The sequence below is a fragment of the Symphalangus syndactylus genome, chromosome 4 (assembly GCF_028878055.3).
Source record: "Symphalangus syndactylus isolate Jambi chromosome 4, NHGRI_mSymSyn1-v2.1_pri, whole genome shotgun sequence".
Classification (NCBI taxonomy): domain Eukaryota; kingdom Metazoa; phylum Chordata; class Mammalia; order Primates; family Hylobatidae; genus Symphalangus; species Symphalangus syndactylus.
In genome coordinates this window covers 126,512,332-126,530,988 of record NC_072426.2, presented here as the reverse complement: position 1 = coordinate 126,530,988, position 18,657 = coordinate 126,512,332, and the positions used below count along the sequence as shown (strand labels likewise).

The 18,657-nt window shown below is 42.8% G+C and overlaps 1 protein-coding gene across 5 annotated transcripts in view; it reads right to left on the bottom strand.

The window, feature by feature from the left end:
* TRIM2 (tripartite motif containing 2) overlaps window positions 1-11,947 on the bottom strand; it is a 132,447-nt gene extending 120,500 nt beyond the window's left edge. For all 5 annotated transcript variants that reach the window (XM_055276165.2, XM_055276167.2, XM_055276168.2 and 2 more), the window contains exon 1: window positions 11,829-11,947. In XM_055276165.2, coding sequence (XP_055132140.1) covers window positions 11,829-11,858 — 30 coding nt within the window. In that variant the 5' untranslated portion in view covers window positions 11,859-11,947. The remainder of the gene's footprint in view (window positions 1-11,828) is intronic.
* Window positions 11,948-18,657: the final 6,710 nt, after the last annotated feature.

The window sequence follows — 18,657 nt, the reverse complement described above, 5'->3', positions numbered from 1 at the left end:
AAATTGACAAGGAAATTGCTACTGGCTTCCATTAGAGTAAGAGCATACTTTCTTGTAATATTTTCTTGAAATGATGATACATTGATCTTCTTTGACTAATCCATTAGCATAGAAAGACGTTTCTTAGTCTCCAGGGAGGCTTACTCAATAGAGGCTTCAGGTCACATTACAGAACCATACACTGCTTCAAATCAAATATTAAGAAAGAGCACGTGAAACAGCCAAGACAGAAAGAGAACAGCTCTCTTTGGAGTCTTGGTGATTTTTCTCAATTGCTTGCCAAAAATCCCACTCATCATAAATCTGCTTATTTTTAATATGTGTCAGGCTTTTGAAGTTTCCAGCTAAAAACCTCACTTGCATAAAACAAGAACAAAAAAAATAAAAACAGGCAAAAAAGTTTTTTGAACCGTATTGCTTGGGACTATTGTGACTGTATATCTGTTTAATTCTCAAATTACAGATGAAAAAACAAATAAAAGGAACCATGAAAGGGTTTCTTTTGAAATCTTCTATCCAAAGTCTGAAAAAAATATGAAAATTGATTTATTTTCTTATTCTTTATATTAATCATAGATTTCAATGCCTGTTTTTAATTTCCAAAAGGCTATATTCCACATGGAAGGGTTTTAAGAAACCTTTTTTCTTGCAAACCCCCATACATTGAAATTTTTAATAAATATAATTTAAAAACAGAGAAGTGCACAAATCCTAAGGCAACAGCTCAATGAAATATCACAAAGGGATCATAACAGGGTAAAAACACCATCCAGAACAAGAACTGGGATATTTCCAACACTCCAGATGCACCCCTCCCTAATGTAGTTTTGAGCCTGATATATTTTTTTATAGAAATATTATAAATGGCAGCAAGTGCCCAGATCAGCCCACAAAAACCAGAAAATGTACTTGGACTCTAGCAAAACGGCACCACATCAACATGAATGTTTCCATGGGGAAATGCATTTTCAGCTCTGAACAGTGATCCCAGCGGCCATGTCCCAGACTCATGATCCTTGAACCCCAAGGGTTTCCAATGTAGGGATTCTTGGTGGGTGGGCCTATGTGGAGGAGAGGAGGAGCTATGTCTAATCTCAGTAATCAGTTCCCAGTCTACATCAGCTTCAGGGTCTAAACAAGAGAAAGTGGCACTTTAGCCAGGCATATGCCAGGTATACTGACTTAGGAAAAAGATGCCAATTAGGGGTTCTAGTGAGGCACTGAAGTGTATGTTTGAGTTAGTGTCATTTGCAAGTTGCATCTGCCTGTATAGTGGACATTCAAGAGAATCAAGAAATGTACATTTAGGTAACCAGTGTGGGTGAAGAATGCTAAGTGAGGCTAGTATGTAATTGTTACTTCTGTTGCAATGACTGATCGTTGTAGATTTTCTCTGTAACACCTGATTCCAATTAAAAGCAAGCATTCTAATGTTAATAGCTTAACATTGAAAAAAGAACTTATTACAGCTATTTTATTGTGTTTTCTAGTAGTTTCCAAAATTCTCAGAAAATAAAAATCACCTAGTATGCTTGTCAAAACACAGATTTAAGGCTCCAACCCAGACCTCCTAAATCAGAACTTACCTAGGGGAGGCCTGATTATTTATGATGATCTAGCTAACAACACCTCTTGGTATTTCTTATCTTCAGGAAAGTACAAGAAACACTGGCTTGGTCTAACAAATATGAGAGAGACATGTGTTTGGTCAAAAGTGCAATATAAACCTTAGTTGCTGTTGTTGTTATTCAGAATGATGAAAATGATGTGGAATGCTGAGAGGCTGCTTTGGACCAAAGTTTTCCTTAGGGTAAACAGTTCTGGTTCCAAATTTTCTTTATTGTTTCTTTTGCTCCAAGATTCTGAGTTACAAAAAGCAATTTTACAGATACCTGTTACTGTCTTCAGAGCATTAGATAGTTCCTCTTAAATAAAACTTATATTTTAAAATAGACAGAAAAGAGTTTGACCCTCTTAATCTCTTAAATCCAAGCTCTCCTCAACATTATGCAGGTTATTGGAGGCTATGCTGGTCAGGTTTTACTGCCCAGGGACTTAGAGGGGCATCCCCATTTATCAGTGGCTTATCTAACTTTTAGAGTCCTAGATTAATTACACAGTGCTTGTGGAAATGCAAATGAACATGATCAACTGGTGTTATTGAAAAGCACTTTTGTAAGATGTATCAAAAATCTTTTAAATGTCTATATCTTATGCTCTAGTAATTTCACTTTAAAAATCTTTCTTGAGGCACTGTCAGAGGTGTGGTCACAGATATTGTCTAGACACTATCATAAGAGTACCAGCTCTGGGTTTCAATGCCAGCCCATCCACTTTTTTTTTTTCTTTTTTCCTCACCATGTCTTATGGTGCTAAGCTGCCACTTTCTAATTGTGCAATCTGGAACAAAATATGTAGCCAACTGTCCTGTGCCTCGTTTCCCTCTTCTGTTAAATGGTAATAATAGTAGGTTTGTTACAAAGATTAAATTAGTTAAATAGTAATAATAGTAGGATTCGCCAGGCACGGTGGTTCACACCTGTAATCCCAGCACTTTGGGAGGCCGAGGCGGTGGATCACCTGAGGTCAGGAGTTTGAGACCAGCCCGGCTAACATGGTGAAACCCGTCTCTACTAAAAATACAAAAATCAGCCAGGCACGGTGGCATGCACCTGTAATCCCAGCTACTTGGGAGGCTGAGGCAGGAGAATTGCTGAACTCAGGAGGCAGAGGTTGCAGTGAGACAAAATCGTGCCACTGCACTCCAGCCTGGGCGACAGAGCGAGACTCTGTCTCAAAAAAAAAAAATAAATAAAATAAATAAATAGTGGGATTGCTACAAAGATTGAATTAATTAAGATGCATAAAGAACTTGAAACAGAGCCCATCACATTGTTAGCAATTCAACAAATGTTAACTATTATTATAAGCTATTATTGCAAAAACATTCATTGCTGTATTATTTGTGATAGAAAAAAATTGAAACAAGTTAAATGAACACAAACAGAAGCATGAAGACATTTTTGCACATTCATACAAAAGAATATAATGTACCCTGGAGGCGTCACATAATGGTTAAAAACACAGGCTCTGGAACCTGAATGCTGGCCTGCCCCTGACCAGCTGTGTGGCTTGGGACAATTTTCTCAACAATCTGAGCCTCAGTTTCCTCACCTGAAAATGGAGAAGAACAATAATAGCGGGCTGACTGGCTCAAACACATAAAGCACTTAGAACAGTTCCTGGCACACAGTCATTGCTTCATCAGTTAGTCTCTCCACTTACAGTTAAGTTGGTAGCCTGGCAGACCGGTGATATCTCATGCACACAAAGCTTCCCAGGCAGTGGCTGTGAAAGTACATGCCCTGGTAGGAGATGAACTGAACAAAGCCTCAATTTCCCTTTGTATGAATAGACAAAATGACTGATGCAAGTCCAGGCCTGGAGGCTACGTGCACAACCACCATGTGAAGGAACTGGAAAGAGTTGTTTCATTGGCAGTATCAGAACAGACTGCTTTGATTAAGAGAAAAAAGAAAAGGGAATAAAGAAGACAGGCCCCCAAACAAAACCACCCACCAAAGCCACAAACAAGATTTGGCAAGAGAAAGGAGCTGAAAAGGCTTTCCTAAATCTCCAGTCTGCATCCACCTCTTTTCTTTTTCTTTCTTTCTTTCTTTTTCTTTTTTTCCTAGAGACAGGGTCTCGCTTGGTTGCCCAGGCTGGAATGCAGTGGTGCGATCACAGCTCACTGCCTCGAACTCTCAGGCTCAAGCAATTCTCTCTCCTCAGCCTCCTGAATAGCTGGGACCACAGCATACACCCCCACAAGTGCAGTTTTCTTACATGGAAATATTGCATAATGGTGAAGTCTGGGCTTTTAGTGTACTCATCATCTGAGTAATGTACATTATACCCAATAGGCAATATTTCATCCTTTATCCCCTTCCATCTTCCCACCTTTTGGAGCCTCCAATGCCTATTATTCCACTCTCTTTGTCCACATATACCCACTGTGTACCTCCCACTTATAACTGAGAACATGCAGTTTTTGACTTTCTGTTTCTGACTCATTTCACTTAGGATAATGGCCTCCAGGTTCATCCCTGCTGCTGCCAAAGGCATGATTTCATTCTTTGTATGGCTGAGTAGTATTCCATGGTGTATATGTACCACAATTTAATCATCATCTGTTGACAGACACTTAGCTTGATGACTTTGCTAAAGGACAGCTTTATTTCTCATAAAGGGTTGAAGCCTGCAGAGAGGCCATTCGGACAGGCTGGGAAGTGTAGCCTACCGCCAGAAGCTAGAAGCAGGCACTTCCTCCTCACTCTGAGTTTTTGAAAGACTAAAGGAAAGAGAATAGAGAAGGGATATTTCCATCTGCCGGGGGAAAAGATGTGCAATAACAAACCATCTTGGGAGACAGCCTTCTCACAGATTTAGAAAAGTACATTTAAATTTTGATGAACCTTTTCAAGTATTAAAGTTTGAGTTACAAGCACAAGAGAGGATAAAACAAATCCAAGCAGAGATTCAAATTGTCATATAAGAATTTGTAGGCTGGGTGCGGTGGTTCATGCCTGTAATCCAGCACTTTGGGAGGCCCAGGTGGGCAGATTATTTGGGCCCAGGAGTTCAGAGACTAGCCCAGGCAACGTGGTAAAATCCCATATCTACAAAAAAATAAAAAATAATTAGCCAGGCATGGTGGTGCATGCCTGTAGTCCCAGGTATTTGGGAGGCTAAGGTGGGAGAATCACCTGTCTGGGAGGTGAAGGCTGCAGTGAGCCATGATTGCACCACTGCACTCCAGCCTGGGCAACAGTGTGCAACCCTGTCTCAAAAAAAAAAAAAAAAAAAAAAAAAGAAAAAGAAAAAAGCAAGCAGGCAAGCCAAAACAAATGAACAAATGAACAAGGATCTGCTCCCATGTTGCCCCACCTTGCTCCTAAAGGTTGGATGTGGTTTCTCTTACCAAGGAGCAGGTTTGCAACCAGCCTTGGAAGCCTGGAAGGTATTGAGATGTTTCTCTGACCCAGTAACCCCAATTCCTAGGAAGGACAGGGATCAGCAGTCACTACACTCTTCTTCCACCCAGCCCTGTCCAGAGCTGACCTCAGGTTACCTCACTGGCAGCAGCTCCCCCCTTCCCCAAGGACCCTGCCCCCAAAACCACACCTGGAAGCTTGAGACACCACCAGGTCGGTGTGCAGATGGCTGCTATGGATTCCTGGTGAGCATGGCTTGTGAGAAAAAAAGGCAGCCTCATATTGGGAGCCTGTGTTTCCTGAATGCCCCTGAACAGTGATGAGGAGGAGTGGGCAGGCTGCCATTGCCCCATCCCCTGTCTCCTCCCAGCCCTCCAGTGACAGCTCAGACAATGGTGCCCTGCATGTCCGGGTTTACTGCATGTGTTGAGTGTGGGAAGAGAGCTGCTTTTTTCAGATCTTGTCACTATCTTTCCTTGTCACAGTTCCAACACAACTTCTGGGGCTTCTAGGGTCACTGCTGCCTTATAGGGGTCTTTTCATTTTCTTTTTGTAACGGCCAGCATTAATTAATATTTATGCTGTGCCTCCAGTATGTCCAGAACACACAGAGTGTCCAGGAAACACAAGAGCTAGTCTCACTGAAGGTGTATTTAAAGGGGCCACATTCCTAAGAAATCACTGATTGCTGCTGTTTCATTAAAAATGCTCTCAAGAAAATAGAATCATCCAGTGAAAAGCAGAAATCAAGAATCAAATATTTTGAGAGCTCTAATTCTTTCCTTTTGGTCCCCAGTGGAATAACCTGCATGTCAGTGAGCTATTAAAAGGATTTGGCTCCATTTGGCATTCCTGGAAATGCAATTATTGCCCAGTTGCCTGTAAAACATTTGGGGACCAATGGAAAAAGATGGCGTTGCAGATTTCACAGGACTTTTGCTGTGAAAGAGACTCCTCAGCAACATTTTGCTTGATGTCCCTACATTTAAAATTAAGTTACCCAGGCCAGGCACAGTGGCTTATGCCTGAAATACCATTACTTTGGAAGGTCAAGGCAGGCAGATCACCTGAGGTCAGGAGTTTGAGACCGGCCTGGCCAACGTGGCACAACCCTGTCTCTACTAAAAATACAAAAATTAGCCAAGCGTGGTGGTGGGGGTCTGTAATCCCAGCTACTCAGGAGGCTGACGCAGAAGACTCTCTTGAACCTGGGAGGTGGAAGTTGCAGTGAGCCGAGATCTCGCCACTGCTCTCCAGCCTGGGCGACAGTGAGACTCCATCTCAAAAAATAAAAATAAAAATAAATAAAAAAAATTAAATCACCCAATGTGGCAACTAGGAGTATCTTGGAAAACTATATGGATTTGAAAGTATCTTGAAAAGCACAAATGCTCTTTATGGTGCATGATTCTGAGGTCAGGTTACAGCTTCAAAGTTCAGTTGAAACTCTATTTTATTCTTCTGCAAAGAGTGAGGGAAGTCATATGGAGGAAAAAAATCCATCCTTGGAAGGTCTCTGGTGGGATATACTTAGCTACTTACCATATCAAAGAACACACATGGAAAAGTGCCAGACCAGGTTTAGAGTGAGGTTTTGAGGGTACTACAGATTTAAATGTATTCCTCCCACACACTAAGGAAAAGATCTCATTTTTCAAGTTGGTAACGTTTGTGAAGTCAGACACTGACCCTTTGTCTCTCGTGGTTTCTAGAGTCAATAGTTTGAGGAATTTCATTGAAGTTCTATTTGTATAACAGTTGCAAAATGTGAAGTGTACCATTCCCTCATTTCCAACTTGTTAAGTACCATACTTGAAGGCACAGGTGGACAGTGGGCAAATACACCTGGTAGTTAAAGACCTATATATCAGGAAATGCTCCCTTAAAAAGCTGAGCAGGACTGGAGGTGTGATAAGGGATCTTGTTCCCAGCAGGTGCCTTGAGGTGTGACTATGCATATCTAAACAACTCCCAGGGCCACTCTAGGGAGTGCAATTCCAGTTGAGTTTTCTGATTCATCTTTCATCTTTTATGGGGGTGGGTCCCTTGAACACACTGGAGTGATAAAACAGCATGCTAATAAGTGTGGGAGGTGGTGGGAGTGTCCCTTGTTTGAAAACTTAAGTAGATATAAAAATTCTCAAATGCAAGGGATTATGAATGTAAACCACATTGGTGTTCCATTACTCTAGTTAGGGAGGCTTTGGGTACACCAAGGTCACCAGGCTCCCTGCTCCTTACATGCCTTCAGGGGCCTGTCCACCATTTTTCCTGATTCCATTGTGTTAGATCTTTGGCTGCTGGACCTCAGTTTTCCCAGGGTTTTTCATAAAATGGGCCTGGTGAAGAAATGACTCCAGTCTTGTCAAATCTTAGGAAGAAGGAATTGATGCTGAATCTTCTAAACGAACACATTTCTTTGTGTGTGTGGATATGGTTCTCAGTACCGACCCACTGCTCCAGATGTGCTCCCAGCTCCAGACCTTGCCTTGCAAATCGTAAATGTTCTCTGCTTGGAATCCTCTGGATCACCAAGACCTTGCCTTGCAAATCGTAAATGTTCTCTGCTTGGAATCCTCTGGATCACCATCTAGAAACTTCCATTGGGATGGATACGGTGTTCCATCTGGGAGGGAAAAGGAACGACCCCATGCCAAGCACTACGGAGGGCAGTCTACATGTTCTAGCTTTCCATTCTTATCATAGCCTGATAAGGCAGACAATATCGTTCCCATTTTCAGGTGACGAAAACAAGAACTGGAGAGGGTGAGTGACTTGCCCAAGGTCACTAGCAGTCAACCAGCCGACCTGGGACTCGAGTTCAGCTCCATTTGACCTATGTTCTGGTCTTGACACATCTACGGCATATTATATTTTCCATACAATTTACTATGAAAATTTTAGATAAACACAAATTTTACATAAATGAGTTTTAGATTTATTTATTAAATAATAAAATTATTTATTATAATTTTAGATAAAGATAAATTTATCTAAAATTGTGTAATTTCTTTGTGTAAGAAATTATACAAATTTCTTCTTGTGTAAAGTAACCAACTTGAATGTATCATTACCTCCTGTGAAAATAAAAGTGTACTTTCCTTTTGAGACAAGGTCTTACCCAGGTTGGAGTGCACTGCCACAATCATAGCTCACTGCAGCTTCTACCTCCCAGACTCAAGTGATCCTACCGCCTCAGCCTCCTAAGTAGCTGAGACTACAGGTGTGTACCACCATGCCCGGCTAATTTTTTATTTTTATTTTTTAGAGACAAAGTCTCACTATGTTGCCCAGGCTGGTCTTGAACTTCCGGCCTCAAGCGATCCTTCCACCTTGGCCTCCCAAAGTGCTGGCATTACAGGTGTGTACCACTGCACCTGGCCAGAAGTGAACTTTTCAAACCACACACAAGACCCATCTATTATTCCTGGATGAGCCTTCAACATGGATAAGCATGATCAGCAAGGAGCTTAAGGGTGATTTCAAACCACGTTTAACTTACGGCTCGTGAGTTCCTCCGGGGAGATTTCCGTCAGATCTAAAGTCTTAGATAGAAGCTAGAACGGACTTTGAAGATCACACCTCAGGACAGATAGAAAACCGTGACCCTGAGGGACTCCCTTTTCCAGAGCCACCTGCTGGCCAGTCCCGGATGGAGACCAGAACGCTGATGTCCAGCCTGCCCTTCTTTCCACTGCACTGCATTATCTTAGCATTTCCTTTCTCCAATGTCACCAGTAAATCAGAGAGACATTTGGTAAACTTAGACGGTATTTAGGACTGTTGTTACATGCTGGTAGCAGTCATAATAAAATAATTAATATTCACTGAATATTTGCTGTGCACTGAGTGCTGTATAAGGAACTTTGATGCATGACCACATTTAAACCTCACAATCATCCAGTGAAATAGATTGTCATCCCCATTATTTGGCTGAAGGAATACAGACTTAGGGAGATTCGGTAATTTGCCCAATAACATACAAGTAAAACAACGAAAGTGAGGCTCGACTCCAGGTTTGTCTGAATCAAAGCTCTTGCTCTTAACCCCTTGTTTTTAAACCTGTGTTCTTTGGCTTCTGCCTCTGTGTGTCGTCCGTCCCCCATCGGCCACCACACCACATAGGCCTACCAGTGTGGCTGGCCCTTCCTGGGATTTAGCGAATTTTACAGATAAGGGAACTGGGGCACAGAGCGGTTAGGGAACTTGCACAGAGTTACACAGTGAGTAAGTGACCTGAAGTGTGAATCATGAGGAAGGTGTGATACCGTGATTTATAATAAGAAATATATATTTGGTTTTGTCTCTGCTTCCTGGCACATAGTTCTTAAAATCCTTGCAATTGGCTGGGCATGGGAGCATGCACCTGTAATCCCAGCACTTTGGTAGGCTGAGGCGGGAGGATCGGGAGGATCAGTCGAGCCCAAGGGGTCGAGGCTGAAATGAGCCCTGATTGTGCCACTGCACTCCAGCCTGGGTGACAGAGCAAGACCCTGTCTCAAATTTAAAAAAGAAAGAGAAAGAAAAACCCTTGGAATGTACAAAGTGATAAAGAGCCTTTCTGTATGCTAATGAGATCATTGACGACTGAGGGCTCCCGGATTGCCTCTGGAGGGGGCTGGTTGCCAGGGGAAACAAGCAAGTGATTAGAGAGTTGGAACTTTCAGCCCCTTTCTCCCTACTCCACCCATACACACCCCCTGACCCTGTTTCCAGGGAGCAAAGACGGGCAGGAGGTTGACTCAATCACCAATGGCCAATGGTTTGATCAATCATGCCTTTGTAATAAGGCCTCCATAAAAACCCGAAGGAGCGGATCTGGAGGGCTACTGGATAGCTGAACACATGGAGATGCTGGGAGAGTGGCGCCCGGAGAGGGCATGAAAGCTCCAAGACCCTCCCTAGCCATCTCTTCACCTGGCTGTATGTAGTCATTCATCTGTATCCTTTGTAATACCCTTTATAATAAACGGGTAAATGGAATTAAGTGTCTCCCTGAGTTCCGTGAGCTATGCTAACAAAAGAGTGACCCCAAGAAGTCAATCTCTGACTTACAGCACAAAGTTAGACAAAGTTATACAGCTTGTTATCTACCTGAGGAAGGATCGTGAGAACTTCTCATGGACAGCCAGCTGGTCAGAAGCACAAGTGACAACCTTCAGCCTGCAAGTGGCCTCTGAGGTCGAGGCAGCCTGGTAGGACTGAGCCCTTAAACCTCAGGGTCTGCACTCACTGCAGTTAGTGTCAGAATTGAGTTAAACTGTGGGACACCTAAGTTAGGTGGGAAGGTGAGAATCTATTGACCTGACCAAACGGGATTTGTGAGGCCTGCGGTGGGTTTGGAGGGCAAATGATGCACACCTGTCCTTTCCCTTTGGCGCCTCCACCCCACCTGGGAGAGTCAAAAGTTCACTGGCAGAGTCAGAAGTTCCGTTCCTTGTCAGGACCTCCTCGTGGGGCGACTCATCCCTCTCCAGGGCTCTAGGACCCCTCTGGGAGATCTTGGCCTCACTTAGAGACCACCTGTTTACATACAATGGGTTCAAGCATTCATGTTGCTTGGGGTCAAATTCATTTGAAAAATACCCTTTGTATTCTGATTTAATACCTCCAGGATCCACAAAAAGCTTGGTGGCTTTAAACAAGGTGTACGTACCTAGATAATAGATACAAGTTGTGGGAATTTGGAGAGGTGGGGAGACTTTCAAAGCGTTAAATGTATTTAAGTCCCATGGTTCACCTTTAGCTTTATCTAAAAATTAAACCTCACTTTTTCATTTTATCAGGCTCCTGTCGATAACGAACACAAACTGCAAGTTCACTGACTCCACACCACGGGGCTCACCAGAAACTTATCTGATCAAAGCTGCCGTAGGTGATTCTTTGTTCAGCAGAGGAGGAGGAGGAGGAGGACTTTCTAAAGCAATTCCCAGGACTCGAGGTGTTGTAGCCCCCTCCCCACCTTGCAGGTCATAATGACAGCACAACCATTTCCTTGCCCTTTGCGCACCCCGTGAGCTACGACAGGTGCCTCGCCGAGCACCTAATGGGCCAGCCAAGAAGATAAAGCAGGCACCAAAGACCGGTGCCCGAGTGGTTTTCCACCCTCACCCATTCACACCCTGGAAACCAGCAAGCACCCCGAGGTGTGGCTGGCTGAGCCCACGTCAGGCTTCACCGCTGACTCACATGGCGTCCCCAGGCTCTGCTGACTTCTCACCTGGGTAGTCAAGGACAAACGCTCTATTCACCTGGGGCTATTCCTTCATTCCACAGCCCCACGGCAGAGGGACATAGTACCCTTTGAGCACTTTTATGGGGCAGTAAAACTTTACAGTCTCCTGCCTGCTCTAAACTGTTCCCACATTTCTGAATAGGCCTATTTATAACATGCAAGACTACTACAGTTTGTCCTTTGAAAATACTAGCAGATATTAGGTCCTTTCAAACGGGGTCGACTGAGTTACATCGGCTAACAGCTGGCTTACAGAAACCCCAGAGAGGCACAGCTAAGCTCCTTACTGTGACTAGCTATGTTAGGAAATAAAACAGCATTTGAGTCTCACAGCATCACTGGAACATTCATGTTGCTTTGGTGTCAAATCCAGCTATGTCTCTCCCGCGATTTTTTGCTTCCTTACTCGCTTCCTGCCTGGATTAACAGAGCTCACTGTGAGCGTTGTCAGCAAATCCCAGTCTTTTCCTTCCATCTTCAGCTGGCAAAAAATTAAAACCAGGAAAAAGTAGCAACTCAATCACAACTTGTTTCTCCTAGCCCCGGATTAACCAGCTGGCCCAGAAAAAGAATTATCACACATTGAAAAGCGTCCTTACCTGCGTTCCATAACGGCCACTCCTGCGCATCAAAGACCAGAGCCAGCCTCCTCCAATCTGGGGACTCAACTCCCCGCAGCCCGCAGACAATTGGGCCCATTATAGTCATCAAGCTGCCGAGTTAAAGGGTGGCCCTTACTAAAATATAAACAGCTAGTCAGCACAAGCCAAAGGGGCGGGGCTGCAATATCAGGGGACAATGAGAGCCAATGATCAGCCTCTTTGGGCTCTGTTTGCTTAAGATATTGTGTTTCATTCCGAAGTAGGGGAGACGGGAGTGAGAAACACTGAAGAGTAAGGGCCGAGTTCTCATCTTTACAGCCCCCAGCTGTAAAGCGTCCAAGTTGAAAAGTTTAAATCACTGCCCACAGGAGACCAATTTCAGGAAAGTGTTTGTAGACTGCACACACAATAATATGTATTTTTAAAGCCACAGACATTTATGTTGCATTAGCTATCTGTTGTCTTCCGGGGTTAATAAATGTGGTATTCATGAGGTCAACGGGAGTTTTTCAACCAAAGAACAAAGGCCAAGAAAGTTAGTTTGATGACATGCTTATTTTATTGAATATACTATCTGATCAGGAGCACTCACCTCATCTACAGAGCAAACGCTTGTTTGATTGGCACATCTTTATTTTTTATATTTATTTATTTATTTATTGAGATGGAGTCTCGCTCTGTTGCCCAGGCTGGAGTGCAGTGGCACAATCTCGGCTCACTGCAAACGCAGCCTCCTGGGTTCAAGTGATTCTCCTGCCTCAGCCTCCTGAGTAGCTGGAATTACAGGAATGCACCACCACGCCTGGTGAATTTTTGTATTTTTAGTAGAGACGGGGTTTTGCCATGTTGGCCAGGCTGGTCTTGAACTCCTGGCCTCAAGTGATCTGCCCGCCTTGGCCTCCCAAAGTGCTGGGATTACAGGAGTGTGCCACTGCACCTGGCCTACTATTTTTTTTTTTTTTTTTTTGAGACAGAGTCTTGCTGTGTTGACCAGGCTGGAGTGCAGTGGTGTGATCTCAGCTCACTGCAAGATTGGTACATCTTTAGAACCCAGAGATATGGACTTATTGTATGCCCAAGTCAGCAAAATGGCTCACATTTGATGTGTCTCTGTTCTTCTTCGTGTGTGTGTGTGTGTGTGTGTGTGTAGAGATGGGGGTCTCACTATATCACCCAAGGTGGAGTGCAGTGGCTATTCACAGGCACAATCATTGTGCACTGTAGCCTCAAACTCCTGGGCTCAGGTCATCCTCCTGCCTTAGCCTCCCTGGTAGCTGGGATTACAGGCTTGGACCTGTAATCATGCCAGACCATAAGCATTTAATTTGATCGAACATATCAGAAGTTCAGTATATTTGGAAGAAGGCAGGAGAGCCGTGGCTTCTTTCTGTCCCCCAAACTTAACTAAATTCCACTCTTTTTTTTTTTTTTTTTGAGACGGAGTCTCCCTCTGTTGTCGCCAGGCTTGAGTGCAGTGGCACAATCTCAGCTCACTGCAACCTCCACCTCCCAGGTTCAAGTGATTCTTGTGCCTCAGCCTCCTGAGTAGCTGGGACTACAGATGCGCACCACCACGCCCAGCTAATTTTTGTATTTTTAGTAGCGACGAGGTTTCACCATGTTGGCCTGGCTGGTCTCAATCTCTTGACCTTGTGATCTGCCCGCCTCAGCCTCCCAAAGTGCTGGGATTACAGGCGTGAGCCACCACGCCCGGCCTTAAATTCCACTTTTAAAGCTACTACACCAGCTTAACATTCCAATACCCTTTGACAATAACCAAGAACCAGAAAGTAAACTGTAGGGCTTTTATTCGTTACATAATTTTTTTTTTCTTTTTTTTGAGACGGAGTCTCGCTCTGTCGCCCAGGCTAGAGTGCAGTGGCGTGATCTCGGCTCACTGCAAGCTCTGCCTCCCGGGTTCATGCCATTCTGCCTCAGCCTCCCGAGTAGCTGGGACTACAGGCGCATGCTGCCACGCCCGGCTAATTTTTTGTAATTTTTTTTTTTTTAGTAGAGATGGGTTTCAGCCAGGATGGTCTCTATCTCCTGACCTCCTGATCCGCCCGCCTTGGCCTCCCGAAGTGCTGGGATTACAGGCGTGAGCCACTGCACCCGGCCTCCTTATATAATTTCTAAATAATACACTGAAGTAAAAATAAGAGCTGTTTGGTTGATTGTGTGGCATTGCATAAATTATAGGCATACAAACTGTGAAAAGTACAGTCATTACATTGGGAATAGTTCATCATTTATAAAGTGATATAGTAGCTATCAAAATGAACACAGTAGTTGTCAAAATGAATTATCAGAGAAAAATGTTGAAATGTATTTATTTTCCACAAACTTTTTCTCAAGCCCTTCTGATGCGATTATAAAAATAATAATCCCCAAATGCTATCCTTTCTAATCTATGTTAGTTTGAAAATGTGTATGATTCTGCCACTGGTGTTTAATTTGTATTAAAGTAAAATTCCTCCAGAACTTTTTCTAAGTGATATATGAGGCTCCTTCTGGCCCCTGTATCCTTCTAATTATTCCAAAAGAGCTGTTACATCCATACTTTCACAGTTTTGACTTTAAGGTACAGGTTACCTTCTCGAAAGAATCTAGTTTTCTCCTAAGGTGTGTGAACCCAGAAAATCTGAGACAACCCTCAATTAACCTAGAAAGTTTATTTTTCCAAGGTTGAGGACACGCCCATGACACAGCCTTCACAAGTGTTAGGATCCTGTCATTTTAAAAAGCTTCAGGACACCATGAGCAGCCAAAGGAAAAAATTGATAAATTGGACTTCACTACAATTTTAAATTTTTTTCTTTCTTTAGAGACAAAGTCCTACTCTGTCACCCAGGCTGGAGTGCAGTGGCCAGATCATAGCTTCATAGCTCACTGCAGCTTTTACCTCCCGTCCTCAAGCTATCTTCCTGCTTGGGCCTCCCAAAGTGCTCAGAAACCACAGCACAAAGCCACAATTAAGACCTTTTGTGCTTCAAAGGACATTATCAAGAAAGTGAAAAGACAACCTATAGAATGGGAGAAAGTATTTGCAGAGAATAGATCTGATAAGGTTCTAGTATCCAGGATATAGTTTTAAAACTCCTGCAATTCAGCAATAAAAAGACAAACAACCCAACCTAAAGATGGGCAAAGGTCTTAAATAGATATTTCTCCAAGAATAATACATAAATGTCCAACAAACACATGAAAAGATGCTCAACACTAGTCATTAGGGAAGTGCAAATCAAAAACACGAGGCTGGGAACGGTGGCTCACACCTGTAATTCCAGCACTTTGGGAGGCTGAGGTAGGTGGATCATCTGAGGTCAGAAGTTCGAGACCAGCCTGGCCAACATGGCAAAACTCTGTCTCTACAAAAAATACAAAAATTAGCCAGGCGTGGTGATGCATGCCTGTAATACCAGCTACTCAGTAGGTTGAGGAAGGAGAATTGCTTGAACCCAGGAGGTGGAGGTTGCAGTGAGCTGACATCATGACACTGCACTCCAGCCTGGGCAACAGAGAAAGACTACGTCTCAGAAGAAAAAAAAAAACAAAAAACTAAATGAGTCCAGGCGTGGTGGCTCATACCTGTAATCCCAGGAATTTGGGAGGCTAAGGCAGGAGGATCACTTGAGCCCAGGACTTAAGAGATTAGCCTGGGGAACATGGTGAGGCCCAGTCTCTATTAAAAAATAATAACAATAATAAGGAAAAAAAGAAAAAAACCACATGATGAAGTGCCACTTTATACCTACTAGCATAGCTATATATATATATATATTTTTTTTTTTTTTTTTTTTTTCTTAATAAAAGAGAAGAAAACAAGTGTTGAGGAGGATGTGGAGAAACGAGAACCCTTGTACATTGCTGGTGGAATGTGAAATGGTTCAGCTGCTGTGGGAAACAGCTCTACAGTTCTTCAAAAAGCTAAACATAGAATTACCATATGACCAAGCAATTCTACTTCTGGATAGATACCCAAAACAATTGAAAATGGGGGCTCAAACAAATACGTGTACATCCCATATTCATAGCAGCACTACTCACAATAGCTAAAGGATGGAAACAGCCCAAATGTCCATCAAAAGATGAATGGATAAACACGTTGTTGTATACATATACAATGGAATATTTTTCAGCCATAAAAAGAAATGAAGTTCTACAACAAAGATGAATCCCTAAAACATTATGCTGAGTGAAAGAAGCCAGACACAAAAGGTTGCATATTGTATGATTATGGGCAACATAGGGAGACTCCCTTTTCTAAAACAATTTTAAAAATTAGCTGGTTGGCTGAGCACAGTGGCTCACGCCCGTAATCCCAGCACTTTGGGAGGCCTGTCACTTGAGGTAAGGAGTTCGAGACCAACCTGGCCAACATGGAGAAACCCTGTCTTTACTAAAAATTCAAAAATTAGGTGGGCGTGTAATCCCAGCTACTCAGGAGGCTGAGGCAGGAGAATCACTTGAACCCAGGAGGCAGAGGTTCATTACAGTGAGCCAAGATCATACCACTGCACTCCAGCCTGGGCGACAGAGTGAGACTCTGTCTCAAAAAAAAAAAAAAAAAAAAAAAATTAGCTGGCCATGGTGGTGCCTGCCTGCAGTCCCAGCTACTCCAGAGGCTGAGGCAGGAGGATCACTTGAGAACAAGAATTTGAGGCTTCAATGAGCTATGATGGTACCACTACACTTCAGCCTGGGCAACAAAGCAAGACCCTGTCTCTAAAAAAAATGATAAAAATAAAAAATAAATAAATAAAAAGAGGATTTATTAAATGAATTCATCCATTATATTTATGCATCACTCAGCATCTATTAAGCTCCAGGCGCTGTGAGGCAGGTGGGTGCCAGTAGACCTGCTTGCACCCTTTCTATGGAAGGTAAGGAAGAATGCTGTTTTGCAATGCAAATGAAAATAATAATAATAATAACTGACTAAGATTTATTAAGAAGCATTTTAAATGTCAAAAAGTGTAAGTGTGGAACAGGCACAGGCTGGCAACAAGTCAGAAAGCCACTCTGCAAGCGAACAGATTCATCATAGTATTAATAGATATCATTCCTACCCTCTGTAAACTCTGAGTATATAATGACCTGCAAAGTATGTTTGATATTCTCAGTGAGTTTCCTGCTTCTTTCAGCATATATTTCATTAAAATCAATCAAGAAAAGAGATATTCACAAGTTTTTATCTGGGAAGGACTATGTTTGAACTCAGTTCATTTTAACATAGGTAAACCCCTTGGAAGGTTGAAACAGGAAATGAACTGAGAACGAGGAGGAAGAGGAGACTTTGAAAACATGGAAAGAAGACTTTGCCAGAAATTTCATCAAGAAAACACAACTCTGTAGAGCTGAAACTGTCTGACAAAGCTGTTTCACATATCCCCGGGGCCTATTTCTTTCCTGATCATCATATCACTTAGCATTGGCCTATTGCTGTTATTAAAAATAATAAACAAAATGATTACAGAGGCAGATATGTGTTCTTTTAAAAGATGGAGAGATGACATCACTACTTTCTAAATTTCAAACCATTAGATTATACAGTTCAGAAAATTGCTACATGCCCTTTGAGAATGCTCATCATCTAATTAAAATTTTACCCTTGATCCAAAACAGCTACCTCTTAGCCACCAACTCTTGGCAACCTGAAGCCTCAATTACCCATAAGCAGAGCTTCACCAAACCCTTCTAAAGAGCCGAAGCCCAATTAACTGACTTAGCTCAATATCCAGTACTGCACTCATTATCAAGTCCCTGATTTGCCAACATACAAAACACTTTACCAGGGGAAAACATTAAATTGCTTACTGATTTTTAAAAAAATGATATACACATAAAACTATATTCTCATGTCAAGAGACCATATAAATATGGTGAATGGAACTGGGTGAAGTCACAACAGAGGCCCTTTGGATAATACATAGATGAATGCTGTACTAGTCCGTTTTTATGCTGCTGATAAAGACACACCCGAGACTGGGAAGAAAAGGAAGTTTAATTTGACTTACAGTTCCACATGGCTGGGGAGGTCTCATCATCATGGTGGAGGGCGAAAGGCATGTCTTACATGGTGGCAGCAAGAAAGAATGAGGGGGAAGCAACAGCAGAAACCCCTGATAAACCCATCAGATCTCGTGAGACTTACTCGCTATCATGAGAATAGCATGGTAAAGACCAACCCCCATGATTCAATTACCTCCCCCTGGGTCCCTCCCACAACATGTGGGAATTCTGGGAGATACAATTCAAGTTGAGATTTGGGTGGGGTCATAGCCAAACCATATCAAATGCTCAGACCTCCTAAGTCTCAGATGATTCTGGAAATCACAAATCTCTAAGCTTAAACTATGTGTTTTAGAATCCTTCAATTTCTTTTTTAAAATAATAAAAAGAATATTGTCTTAGTCTATTTGGGCTGTTATAACAAAATACCATAAGCCGGGTGGCATATAAACAACCAGAATTGATGTCTTACAGTTCCGGAGGCTGGAAGTCCAAGATTAAAGTGCTGGCAGATTCCACATTGGTGAGGGCCTGTTTTCTCATTAACAGACAGCTGTCTTTTTGCCGCCCTCACAGGGTAGAAGGGGCAAAAGAGCTCTTGGGTCTCTCATTTATTTATCTATTTATTTTTTGAGACGGAGTTTCGCTCTTGTTGCCCAGGCTAGAGTACAGTGGTGCGATCTTGGCTCACTAGAACCTCTGCCTCCTGGGTTCAAGCAATTCTCCTGCCTCAGCCTCCTGAGTAGCTGGGATTACAGGTGCCCATCACCACGCCTGACTAACTTTTTGTATTTTTAGTAGAGATGGGGTTTCT